The 13,631-nt window shown below is 44.7% G+C and overlaps 1 protein-coding gene across 1 annotated transcript in view; it reads right to left on the bottom strand.

Moving 5' to 3' along the window:
- LOC120943117 overlaps positions 1–12,055 on the bottom strand; it is a 57,103-nt gene extending 45,048 nt beyond the window's left edge. The window contains exon 1 of the mRNA XM_040356238.1: positions 11,725–12,055. Within this exon, the coding sequence (XP_040212172.1) occupies positions 11,725–11,920 (196 nt within the window). The 5' untranslated portion in view covers positions 11,921–12,055. The remainder of the gene's footprint in view (positions 1–11,724) is intronic.
- Between the last annotated feature and the right edge of the window lie 1,576 nt (positions 12,056–13,631).

Here is a 13,631-nt window from a genome sequence, read left to right as displayed (position 1 = left end):
AAATAAAAAATAAATATATAAATAAAAAAATATATATATATAAAAATTGTGAAGTCCATGTATAAATCCCACACGTGAATAACGTCCTCAGTGAGTATAGAAAAGGTTCCTCTCCACCCGCATGCAGACACACTATATATATATTTTATAATTAAAGTGAAGGTTTATTTGTTTATTCACTATGGTGATTTATGATATGTATTTTATCATAGAAGAGCACAGGTTCCATTGTTTATGTTCTCTATTCTTTTATTGTACAGATAAGTCGTGAAAAAGATAACAAAAACTAGGACTTGCTCTATATGACGGGGCCAAGGACAAGTGAATCTTTACAGACAGTTTGAATTCAGCAAACTGCCGTGTGATTGGCTGTTATTATTATTATCATTAATATTATTAATATTATTATTATACAGGATTTATATGACGCCAACAGTTTGCACAGCGCTTTATAACACAAGGGCAGTACAGTTACAATACAATTCAATACAGGAGGGATCAGAGGCTGTTATTGAGTAGAGGTCATTTGATATGGAAATGTCATACACATATTCGGTCTACTGACATGCTCTTATACAGTATCTCCCAAAAGTGAGTACAACCCTCACATTTTTGTGAATGTTTTATTCTATCTTTTCATGTGACAACACTGAAGTTTTTATTTTTTTTACCTTTTTTTTATGTTAATTTTACTTAATTTTTTTTTTAGTTTGAGGCTCTTAAAAAAAAAAAAAAAAAATATATATATATATATATATATATATATATATATATATATATATATATATATATATATATATATATTTTGGTCACTTTTATTCCTATTACAAGAAATTTAATCATCCCTTGTAATAGGAATATGACATGACAGGTCCTCTTTAGGCCGGGTTCACACCTATGTGAATTAAATGTGCGTTTATCCGCATTCAATTCGCATAGCAGGAGAATGTGACTGGCTCTCTATGGAGCCGGTTCACATATCTCCACAGCGGGTCCGGTGCGGTGTGCCGGAAAAACGCGTGCCTTATTTGGTGCGTTTCAGGTTCGGTGAACCAGCACGCACCGGACACCTGCTGTGAGCCGCATGCGGCGGTGGTGTGAACCTGGCCTCACAGTGAGATATGAGGTCAATAAGACCCCACATCCAGGGGCGGACTGACCATTGAGGCCCTCGGGCACTGACCGAGGGCCCCATGCCACTAGGGGGCCCCATCAGGGTTGCCAGGCTCAGTAAAACCAGGTACAGTATGTAAAAATGTGTTTACAATCTGTCCCTCATATGTCTGAAACCGACATGCTTTTGATGTGAAAATCCCGAGATTTTAGCTGCCCCCCACCTCTGCACTGCCACCTGGCGTGGTGGCCATCTGTAAGCCCGGGGGCCCCATAATCTTCTATTGCCCGGGGGCCCCATGAGTTGTCAGTCCGCCCCTGCCCACATCTCACCTTTAGGCTGGGAAGCCTGAAAAACGAATGCAGAGGCCGGGGCGTGACGTCCGACGATCATAAAGACTCCGGCGGCCATCTGGTCTGCCGGAAATCTCTATGGTCAACATCCGGGGCTGTCGGATCCGTTCTCAGATTTACCGATCGCAGCGGTGAGTCGGTAGAAGCATCGGAGGGCAGCGGGAGGGGGACGTCCCCTCTCACCTCCCGTAAGAACGATCAAGCGGCGGAGGAGCCGCTATGATCGTTCTAATGGTTTAGGGAATCCCTGGCTAAAAAACGATGATATCTGAATGATGCCTGTAGCTGCACCCATCATTCAGATATCCCCGCTCAGTCAAGGACGTCATATGACGGCCGTCAGGCGGGAAGTGGTTAAAGGGTTTGTAAAGGAATTTTTTTTGTTATCTTAATAGCTTACTTTACCTTAATGCAGTGCTGTTTTCATGTCCTCATTGTTTTGGTTTTTGCTCTCAAGTTGCTGTAATTCTTCTCTGATCTCCACACTTCCTGGTTGTCTGTTTCCTGATGACCACAGTACTGGGAGCTTTCTCTCTGTGGTCACTAATCAAGGAGGTGTGATTACTGTGTGTCTAAAACCCCTCAGCACCAATCAGTTTTGTTTTCCAAACCATCACTGCCCTGTATTGGCTCTGTGGCTTTGTACATCACAGAAGCAGGAAACAACATGCAAACTACAGGTACATTATATGATTGATTTTTATCTATTTTTAATAGTTTTTAAACCCTGTAAACAGTCATTTCAGCAAAAAAAATTTTTTTATTTACAACTCCTTTAATGAAGAAGCTGCAGAAAAGCATGCAGTGCGTTTTTACTGTCTTTTTATCATGATTTTGCTGCAATTTGTATTTTTTTACAAAGAAATTGCCAAAAAAAAAAGCATAAAAAAATGCAAATCGCTGCAAAATTGTACAGACAAGTGAATCTTGACAGCCAGTTTGAATTCAGCAAACTTCCGTGTGATTGGCTGTTATTATTATTATCATTATTATTATTATTATACAGGATTTATATAGCGCCAACAGTTTGCACAGCGCTTTATAACATTCGGGGCGCACAGTACAGTACAATACAAATGAATACAGGAGGGATCAGGAGCCGTTATGGAGTAGAGGTCATTTGATATGGAAATTGCTCTCATGTTGGAACGTACACTACAATCTGTGTGACCTTTGACTAGATTTCTGCATGATCACCTTTTCTATCTCCTCCTAAAGCACTACTATAGGCTGCGAGCCAGATAAGCAAACACTAAGCACAGTCAAGAGGGCAGCTGAACATAGAAAAACAAGAAACTCACATCAACTAGTACTACAGCAAAAAATATTGCCTTCTGCCAACTATACGGGCCAATACCAGTAATGAGACGGTTCGGTATATTATTTTCTTTTTTGTGTTATTTCACTTGACTTGGTGACTTTTTTAACCACTTCAATACCGGGCATTTTCACCCCCTTCCTGCCCCAGGCCAATTTTCAGTTTTCGGCGCTCTCACACTTTGAATGACAATTGCGCGATCATGCAACTCTGTACACAAATTATTTCCCCCCCCCCCCCCCACAAATAGAGCATTCTTTTGGTGGTATTTGATCACCTCTGCGGTTTTTATTTTTTGCGCTATAAACAAAAGAAGAGCGACCAGTTTGAAAAAAAAAAACACAATGCCCCAGATTCACAGAGAGCGGGCGCATTACGCCGCCGTAGCGCAAATAATATACGCTACGCCGACGCACCGCAGAGAGGCAAGCATGGAATTCACAAAGCCAGTGCTCCCAAAACTGCGCTGGGTTTCGAAGGCGTAAGTCGGCGTAGGTGGAAGTGGGCGTGACACATGCAAATGATGGGCCGAGCGCCAGACAGATACGTATCACCAACTGCGCATGCGCTGAGACGAGGACGCATCCCTCTGCGCATGCTCATAACCACGTCGGAACAACTGCCAAAAATACGCCGGATCACTGCCTACGGCGTTAACGTAACCTACGCCCAGCCACACACACGTCCAACGTAAACTCCGTAAAATACGCGGGCTTGTGTTCCCTGGTGCAGACCTTTGCATGTCTGCTGCTGAGTTACACCTCCTTTATGGGGCATAACTTTACGGCGGACGTACAACTTACGCGCACATCGCGGAGCCTGCGTCGGGCGCACGTACGTTCGTATCTACTGATACTCCGGCGTACTTTCAAATTTGCCGCGTCGTATCTTTAGTTTGAATCCTCAAACCAAGATACGACAGCTTTTGGCTTCGATCCGACAGGCATACAGCTTCGTACGCCTTTGGATCGTAGGTGTAATACTTCGGCGCCCGCTGGGTGGAGTTTGCGTCGTTTTCCACGTCGGGTATGCAAATTAGCTTTTTCCGGCCATGTTAAAGTATGGCCGTCGTTCCGGCGTCGAATTTTTAATTATTTTTTTGTAAGTCGTTCGTGAATAGGAAAGGATGTAACTCACGTCGACGTTAAAAAATTTACGTCGGTGCGACGTGATTTCGCGCAAAGCACGGCAGGAAATTTTAAAACGGAGCATGGGCAGTACGTTCGGCGCAGGAACGCGCCTAATTTAAATGATCCACGCCCCCTACCCGGATCATTTGAATTAGGCGGACTTGCGCCAGGGGGATTTACGTTACACCGCCGCAACTTTAAAGGCAAGTGCTTTGTGAATCAAGCACTTGCCCGTAAAACTTGCGGCGGTGTAACGTAAATGCGATACGTTACGCCGCTGTAAATGTACCAGAATTTGGCCCTTTATATATCACAGCGGCTAAATCTGTGTCTGTAGTGCATGTGCCTACCTTAATACCAGAAATTATATTACATGTTATTCAATTTTTGCTCCAGGAGTATATAATGAGTTTGTCAATCCCCAACGTTGGTGTCAGTGGTAACAATTGTTCCCCATCGTTGGGGTCAGTGGCAGGAACAGTGCCCCAGTGGCAAAAATAGTGCTCCGTTGTTGATGCCAGTAGGAGGAATTGTGCCCCATTGTTGGTGTCAGTGGGAGGAGCTGTGCTTCTTTGTTGGTGTCAGTGGGAGGAATAGGGCCTCATTATTGGTGTCAATGGGAGGGATAGTGCCCCATCTATGTTGGTGCCAATGAGAGGAATTATGCCCAATTGTCGGTGTCAGTGATAGGAATCATGCCCCATTGTTGGTGTCAGTGACAGAAATTATGCCTTATTGTTGGTGTCAGTGGGAGGGATAGTGCCCCATCTTTGTTGGTGTCAGTGACGGAACATGCCCCATTGTTGGTGCCAGTGAATGTAATAGTGCCTCAAAGGCTGAATAAAGACAAGCAAAGGGCGGCTTCCAGCCACTGGGCTGCAGTTAGGAGACCACTGCCCTAGAACACTGTCCAGCTACCAGTTATATAATCGCTGTGCGCAGCCAGTCATGGTCATCACAGGGAAACAGGAAAAGATTCTGTAACAAACGTTTCCTGTTTATAATTAATCGTCATGCTCTGTGATAAAATCCAGCTACAGCTTTGAATCCTGGAGAGAAGATCAGGAATCATTTCTGACTGTCATCTCCATGAATGACCAGCAATGGTGACCACAACAGCGACCCACAATGTGACCGCAATGTGACCGCAATGTAACCGCAATGTGACCGCAATGTAACCGCAATGTGACCGCAATGTAACCGCAATGTGACCGCAATGTAACCACAACAGCGACCCACAATGATACTACTGTCTGCTGTGCTCCGTTTCCTCTTTTCTCATGCAGAGAGACAACAGATCTGCATGATTGGTAAACAAGTATTAACCCTTTCGCTGTCAGAGCTGTTTTTGAATTTCTTTCTTTTTTTTTGCACATTTTGATAAAAAAAATATTTTAGGCCTGAAGATTACACAAACCACCAAACAATTATATATTTTCTAAAAATCCCAGAGAATAAAATAGCGGTAGTTCCAAAAAATTTTATGTTACACAATATTAACACAACGCTTTGAGATACATTTTAGGCCACACAAAATCAATAAATTAAGATTTTTTGTGAATACAGCACTTGCCTCTATAACTTACGGCGGCGTAGCATAAATAAGTACGACGGCACTCTAAAGTGCCGTCGTCCTGAACTGACGGAGGAGATCTGGCAGGAGGTATTGCCCCTCCAGGTCCCTTCTGTCATTTCGTCCCGTGACAAGGTAATACAGACCAAACTGTTATATAGATCCTACTTCACACCATGCTTACTGTTCAAACTCAGCAGAATCCCCTCAGCGCTATGCTCCCGATGCGGCGCGGCCGATGGCACGTTCTTTCATATGATGTGGGAGTGTGCTCCGATTAGGAAGTTCTGGTCGGAGGTCACGGCCTTCATTAGCTCGCTGACTGAGATACCCAATATATGTAATCCTCTGAGGTGTTTACTGGGCCACATTGATGACGAGACTATATCTAAGAATATGCAAACCTTCCTGCGGATAGTACTGTTCTATGCTAAGAAGTCTATAACCTTCCACTGGAAGTCTCCATCCTTACCTACCATTACCTTTTGGCTCACCACCATCAATCGTGCTATACCGCTGTATAAGATGACATATGAGGCCAGAGGGTGTCCAAAAAAATTCTTGAAGGTCTGGGGCTCTTGGGTTGATTCCGAGATCACCATACCTCCTGCTCCTTGAACTTTGACTGATACCTCTGCCCGTTGAATAGATCTAAGTGAGTAAATTAACGATTCTGTTGTTTTTCTCCCACCTTTCTCTGTGCGTTTTTATGAAAATGCTCAATGTGTACCAGCTACCAAAGTTTTGTAAAATGATGTACCGGGCGATGTTCGCCTAGGATGTGTGTTTGTTGTATTGTCTGTTTTGTATGTACAAAAATTTCAAAATAAAAATTTACCTTTAAAAAATTTAAATTACCTTTAAAAGTGCCGTCGTACCATTCGCCTTTGGGCTGCTGTTAGCTGATTCCGTGTTAGTAAAAGACGATTCGCGCTTTGCTGTCTGTTACAGCGTGATGAATGTGCTTACTCCATTATGAACGCTAGTTTTACCAGAACGAGCGCTTCCGTCTCATAAATTGCTTCTGGGCATGCGCGGGTTTAAAACGTCGTTTTTGCCCACACACGATCATTTTTTACAACCCGAAAAACGACATTTTAAAAAACGACATTAAAAAATGCAGCATGTTCGAATTTTTATTTTGTCGTTTTTCAGAAACCGAAAAACGATCTTAAGCCCACACACGATGATTTTAAATGACGTTTTTAAAAATGTCATTTTTTTTCATGCCGAAAAACGACTGTGTGTACGCGGCATTAGAGTTAATATGATTTTTTTTTTTTTTACTATTTTGAGCCAGTTTTCCTTTGATAAAAAAAAAAATCAGGAGCTATCCATTACCATTTACCAACAAATATAAGCCCAATTGTCTCAGAAAAAAATGCGGTATAATCCACCTGGATGCACAAAGTAGTTGATGATATCTACGGTTTTATTAACACATGTCAAAATGCCAAAATTGGGCTTAGGCCTATTTCACACTGGGCGGATCAGTAATGATCCGCCCCGTGCACCTTCACTTGCTCAGCAGGGATCGCTCCGTTGATCCCCGCTGAGCCGGCGGATGACAGGGCGGTCCCCACACACTGTGAAGGGACCGCCCTGTCTTTTCTCCGCTCTCCCCTATGGGGGGATCAGATGAACACGGACCGTATGTCCGTGTTCACCCGATCCGATCCGCCAGACGGATGGAAAAGTAGTTTTTTCCTCTGTCACACTTTGGCGGGTCGGAGCGGGTCGGATGTCAGCGGGCATGTCACCACTGATATCCGCGGCTCCAAAGAGGAGCACGGAACGCCCGTTCAGGTCCGCAAAAAAAACTGACAGACGGACCTGAACGGGCGCTCAGTGTGAAAGAGCCCTTAGGCATTTAAATTTGTTTTACCCTAATGCCTTGTACACACAGTAGGATTTTCCTTCGGGATAAACCCCGATTCAATTTTTCCGATGGAATTCTGTTCAAGCTGTCTTGCATACACACTGTCAGACCTCGTACACACAACCGTTTTCCTCGACAAAATCCATCAAGAAAAATGCTGGGAGAGCTTTTTTGAAAACGGAAAACGGTCGTGTGTATGTTTTTCGTCGAGAAAATTGTCGTGGATCTCGACGAGAAAAAAAAGAGAACAAGTTCTGTTTTTTCTCGTTGGCAGTCTCAATTTCCTCGGCGGGCTGGTATGCGACGAGAAACACGTTCGTGTGTATGCTTAGAAACCCGCGCATGCTCAGAATAAAGTATGAGACAGGAGCGCACCTTCGGTAAAAGTAGCGTTCATAATGGAGATAGCACATTTTTCACGCTGTAACAGACTGAAAAGCGCGAATCGTCTCTCACCAAACTTTTACTTTACACGCAGTAACATGAGATTAGCAAAAGCAGCCCCAAGGGTTGTGCTAGTGGAATAGAACTTTCCCTTTTAAAGTGCCGTTGTACGTGTTGTGCGTCACCGCGTTTGAGAACGACGAGATTTTGTCTTGACAGTGTGTACGCAAAGAAAGCTTGACAAGATTCTCCACAAGCCTGACAAGAAACTCGTCGAGGAAAACGACGTTTCATTTACATCGAGATTCTCGGTCGTGTGTACGAGGCCTCACACCAAATTCCGACCGTCAAGAACGCAGTGATTTGTCCAGCCGCCATGGGAGAGACCTGTAAAAGTGGGCCAGTCTGGATGAAGTCCAGGGCCGAATTTTTGTCCCAGTCCAGCCCTGATACTTGGTAATGTATTCTCTAAAAGGGGCGGTACTGGGAGGTGGGTAGGGGTTGAAACCAGACGGTGCTCGCAGGTTGGTAGGGGTGCAGAGACAAGGGGGAACTCAGAAGGGGTGAGCTCCTGCACAAAGCCCTGAGTAAGGCTGGGTTTACACGATTGCTGATCTGATCATTTCGATTGGCATGGCGCATGGATCAAATAATGGGATCAAAGCCTGTGTGACCCCCATTGGAGGAGCCTTTGGTTGCACTTTAGGAAAGTTTAAAAAACACAGGGCTACTTTTTTAAAACTGCAGAGGGACTACAACCCCCTACATTAAGGTGACCAGATTTATAATATGAAATCCGGGGACATATTTATTTTTTCACTACTAATGTCGGCAGTCAGTGACTCACTGCCTGTCGTCGCCGCTGCCGCCGCCGCCCACCTCGGAGCCTCTCAAGTTTTACTCCCCGGGCCCCGGCTATTACTGGGTGGGGAGCGGAGGAAGATCACTCCGCCAGGGAAGGCAAGGAGGTAGGCAGGCAGGTGGCTGGCCAGGATTTGAGCCAAGGCAGAAGAACATGAGAGCAGAGCTGAATGGGCATGCACACGAACCTGAAGAATTTTCCCTCACATGATCACCAGAAAGGGGCTCAGATAATGGAAAAAAATAGACCCCCCCTAAGCTAGTAGGAGCCGAGGATCAGGGTGTGCAATTCAGATTTTTTTTTATTAATTTTGTACTGACTGGGCCAGATTCAGGTACATTTGCGTATCTTTGCCCGGGCGTAACGTATCCGATTTACGTTACGCCTCCCCAACTTTTTTTTTTTTTTTTATATGTTTTTTTTAAAGTGTATTTTTTATGCGTGTACTTGAGAGAGGAGCCGGACTGCAGGAGTTGGGAGTAGGCAGGCCTCCCCAACTTAGACGGGCAAGTGCTGTATTCTCAAAGCACTTGCTCCGTAAGTTGCGGCGGCGTAGCGTAAATCGGCCGGCGTAAGACCGCCTAATTCAAATTTGGATCAGGGGGGCGTGTTTTATGTAAATCTACTGTGACCCGACGTGATTGACGTTTTTCCCGAACGGCGCATGCGCCGTCCGTGGAATTTCCCAGTGTGCATTGCTCCAAAGTACGCCGCAAGGACGTCATTGGTTTCGACGTGAACGTAAATGATGTCCAGCCCCATTCACGGACGACTTACGCAAACGACGTAACTTTTTCAAATTTTGACGCGGGAACGACGCCACCATATAGCAGGGGCAACATTACGTTGGGAAAAGCCTAACGTAAACGGCGTAAATTTACTGCGTCGGCCGTGCGTACGTTCGGGAATTCGCGTATGTAGCTAATTTACATATTTTGACGCGTAAATCAGCTTACACGCCCCTAGCGGCCAGCGGAAAATTGCAGTTACGATCCGACGGCGTAAGATCTAATGGATATCTATGCATAACTGATTCTAAGAATCAGGCGCATAGATACGATGGCTCGGATTAGGACTTACGACGGCGTACATGGCGCTGCGCCGTCAGTCCTCTGAGAATCCGGGCCACTGTCTTTGAAATTGCCCCGTCCGCTTGGAGCCCGGGAGGGACGCGCCCTTCTGCTTGGGTCTTTCTTATGCCCTTCCCTTGCCTTATCCTCTCCCCCCTTCTTTCCTCTCTTTCTTTCTTTGTGTTATTACTTTTCTTTTGCTCTTCTCTTCCCCCCCCCCTTTTTTTTCTTCTCTTCCTCCCCTTTGGAATAGCGGGACACGCAAACATTAATCGCAGACCTCACCAATGCTCTGTTTTTTGAGAGAAGCCTGCGCTATAATTACTTCAGCCCTACCTCGGTCTGATACGCAGTGCTTTCCCTAGTTGATTCCTGTCTGTGGTCTGTATGTTAACCACTTCCCGACGGCCGTACGAATATGTGCGGCCGCAGGGTGGTTCTAAATCTCTGACAGGACGCATATATGCGTCCTCTGCTCTTCCAGGCCACTAGAGGGCGCGCGAGCGCCACCGGCGGCGCGCGTGTGCCCGCCGCATTCCTGAGATACCGATGCGCGTGCCTGGCGGCCGCGATGTCTGCCAGGCACTCGCAATCGGCGGTTACAGGGACAAGGACATGGATCTCTGTGTGTAAACACAGAGATCCATGTCCTGTCAGGGGAGAGAGGAGACCGATCTGTGTCCCTTGTACATAGGGACACAGATCGGTCACCTCCCCCAGTCACCCCCCTCCCCCCACACAGTTAGAACACGCCCAGGGAATACATTTAACCCCTTCCATGCCCCCCCTGGTGTTAACCCCTTCACTGCCAGTCACATTTATACAGTAATCGGTGCATTTTTATAGCACTGATCGCAGTATAAATGTGAATGGCGCCAAAAATGTGTCAAAAGTGTCCGATGTGTCCGCCATAATGTCGCAGTCCCAATAAAAATCCCAGATCGCCGCCATTACTAGTAAAAAAAAATAATAATAGAAATGTATAATAATTCTGTCCCCTATTTTGTAAGCGCTATAACTTTTGCGCAAACCAGTCGCTTATTGCGATTTTTTTTTTACCAAAAATATGTCGAAGAATACGTATCAGCCTAGACTGAGAAAAAAAATGTTTTTAAAAAAAAAAAAAAAAAATGGGCTATTTATTATAGTAACAAGTAAAAAATATTTTCGCTCTTTTTTTGTTTATAGCGCAAAAAATAAAAACCGCAGAGATGATCAAATACCACCAAAAGAAAGCTCTATTTGTGGGGAAAAAAGGACAGCAATTTTGTTTGGGAGCCACGTCGCACGACCGCGCAATTGTCAGTTAAAGCGACGCAGTGACAGAAGCTGAAATTTCACCTGGTCAGGAAGGGGTATACGTGCCCAGTAAGGAAGTGGTTAATTTTATACTATGTAGACCTCCGTGTCCTTTCCAGAGCTGATGGTGACTGTTAATTCCCTTTTACTTTTGTATTGTTTTGTTCTTTTGTTTATGTTTTAAACCATTGTATGGTGCATGTTGAGACCCAATAAAAATTGTCAATTATAAAAAAGAAGAAGAAATTGCCCCGGCCCCTGTTCAAATCCAATCCGGGGACAAAACTGGGGACAGACTTGGTCCGGGGACAGTGTCCTCAATCCAGGGACTGTCCCCTGAAACCGGGGATGTCTGGTCACCCTACTCTACATGTCGTGACGGCAGGTCGTGTCCTTCTAGCTCTGCAGAACCTGAAAAGCCGGGAAACCTGTTTAGATAACCCGGGGGGGAAATGAAATGAATCAGACTTGTCATACTCTGTGTATTTATTCTGCAGCACATGAACCCGTACGATGCACCTGACGCTGACCCCCTACAGTATCTATCCATTATATATCTGTATTTATTTCGATTTTGACCAGCCAGCAGTTGAAACTTGATGATTAGCATTTGTTTGAATAGAGAAGGCCCAACACACAGCAATCTCTACAGAAGACAGCATTACACGACACGCTCAGTGATCCCTACCCATAGAAAACACAATATATAAAGTTTCCCCGTTCAAATAAAGATTCTACTCACACGTCTGCCACAGAAGGATCAGGAACGCCACCTTAGCGGAGGACATTTTCTGGGATTTGGGCGTCGTGTGGAAGGATCTTGTGTTATTTTCACTTTCATTTTGAAGCCATTTATTACTATAGGATAAGGAGGGGTGAGGAGGACATCTGCTGTTCACTTCCACTAGGAGCATGAAGGAGGGAGAACAGACTTCCATGAGGAATAAACACGGGCCTGTGTACACAGGACTATACTTACTGAGAGGGGGATTGTATCGTGTTTTCCCCGTAATCCCCTCATGGCGGAAGGTAAAACAAACCCCAAGGCCTGGATGCAGTTCTGCAACATCGGCATGTGAGTGCCGTTATCTCAGGTCCTTTGTTCCCAGAGCCCACAACACGACTGTATATATAGTACCGTTCTCTCTCTGACACACACGATATGTAAGAAGAGCGTTGCCGAAAAAGAACCAAAAGGCCATCAAGTCTGCCCCATATGAAAAAAAAAATGTATATACAGTATCTCACAAAAGTGAGTACACCCCTCACATTTTGTAAATATTTTATTCTATCTTTTCATGTGACAACACTGAAGAAATGACACTTTGCTACAATGTTGTGTAGTGAGTGTACAGCTTGTATAACAGTGTACATTTGCTGTCCCCTCAAAATAACTTAACCACTTAAAGCGGGAGTTCACCCTAAACAAAATGTTTAACATTAGATTGAGGCTCATTTTGTGAAGGGGAATCGGGTGTTTTTTTTAAATCGAAGCCGTACTTACCGTTTTGGAGAGCGATCTTCTCTGCCGCTTCCGGGTATGGTCTTCGGGACTGGGCGTTCCTATACACAATTCGTAATGAGCTAGTATGATATGCATACTAGCTCATTATGCACTTATTTTGCAGGGGTTTTTTTTTTCAAAGGGTTTACAACCACTTTAACACACAGCTATTATTGTCTAAACTGCTGCCAACAAAAGTGAGTACACCCCCAAGTGAAAATGTCCAAATTGGGCTGACATTTTTTTTTTTGTTTAATCTTTAACTTTTTATTCAAGTTTTTACAGTTTTACAACATACAAACATTACATCAAAACAAAACACGAAGGCCCGGATTCACGTAGAAGCGCGTATCTTTGTGCGGGCGTAACATATCCTATTTACGTTACGCCTCCGCAACTTTGTCAGGCAAGTGCCGTATTCTCAAACCAAAGTTGCGGCGGCGTAGCGTAAATAGGCCGGCGTAAGCCCGCCTAATTCAAATGTGGAAGATGTGGGCGTGTGTTATGTAAATTTAATGTGACCCCACGTAAATTACACTTTTTACGAACAGCGCATGTGCCGTCCGTGAAAGTATCCGAGTGCGCATGTTCCAAATTAACCCGCAAGAAGCCAATGCTTTCGACGTGAACGTAACGAAGCCAATGCAAACAACGTAAAACGTGAGAAATTCGACGCTGTTCCGACGTCCATACTTAACATTGCTACGCCTCATCTGCGCCTCATTTAGCAGGGGTAACTTTACACTGGGAAAAGCCTAATGTAAACGGCGTATCTGTACTGCGTCGGCCGGGCGTATGTTTGTGAATTGGTGTATCTAGCTGATTTACATATTTCTAGGTGTAAATCAGCGTACACGCCCCTAGCGGCCAGCGTAAATATGCAGTTAAGATACGACGGCGTGGGAGACTTACGCTGGTCGTATCTTATACAAATTCTGGCGTATCTGATTCTTTGAATCAGGTGCCAAGATACGACGGCGTATCTCCTACGAGAATCTGGGCCTAATTCTACAAAAAATATATTTTTTTAAATCCCAATCTCTTATTTCAGAAAATGTACAAATTATCAATAAAAAGGGCAAACTAAAAAAAAAACACCTTCACCCCCCTCCTCCACCTCCCAAGACCACCACTATCAGTCCTCC

The sequence above is a fragment of the Rana temporaria genome, chromosome 6 (assembly GCF_905171775.1).
Source record: "Rana temporaria chromosome 6, aRanTem1.1, whole genome shotgun sequence".
NCBI lineage: Eukaryota > Metazoa > Chordata > Amphibia > Anura > Ranidae > Rana > Rana temporaria.
The sequence above is the reverse complement of the archived record's forward strand: the minus strand, read 5'-3'. Positions and strand labels throughout refer to the sequence as shown.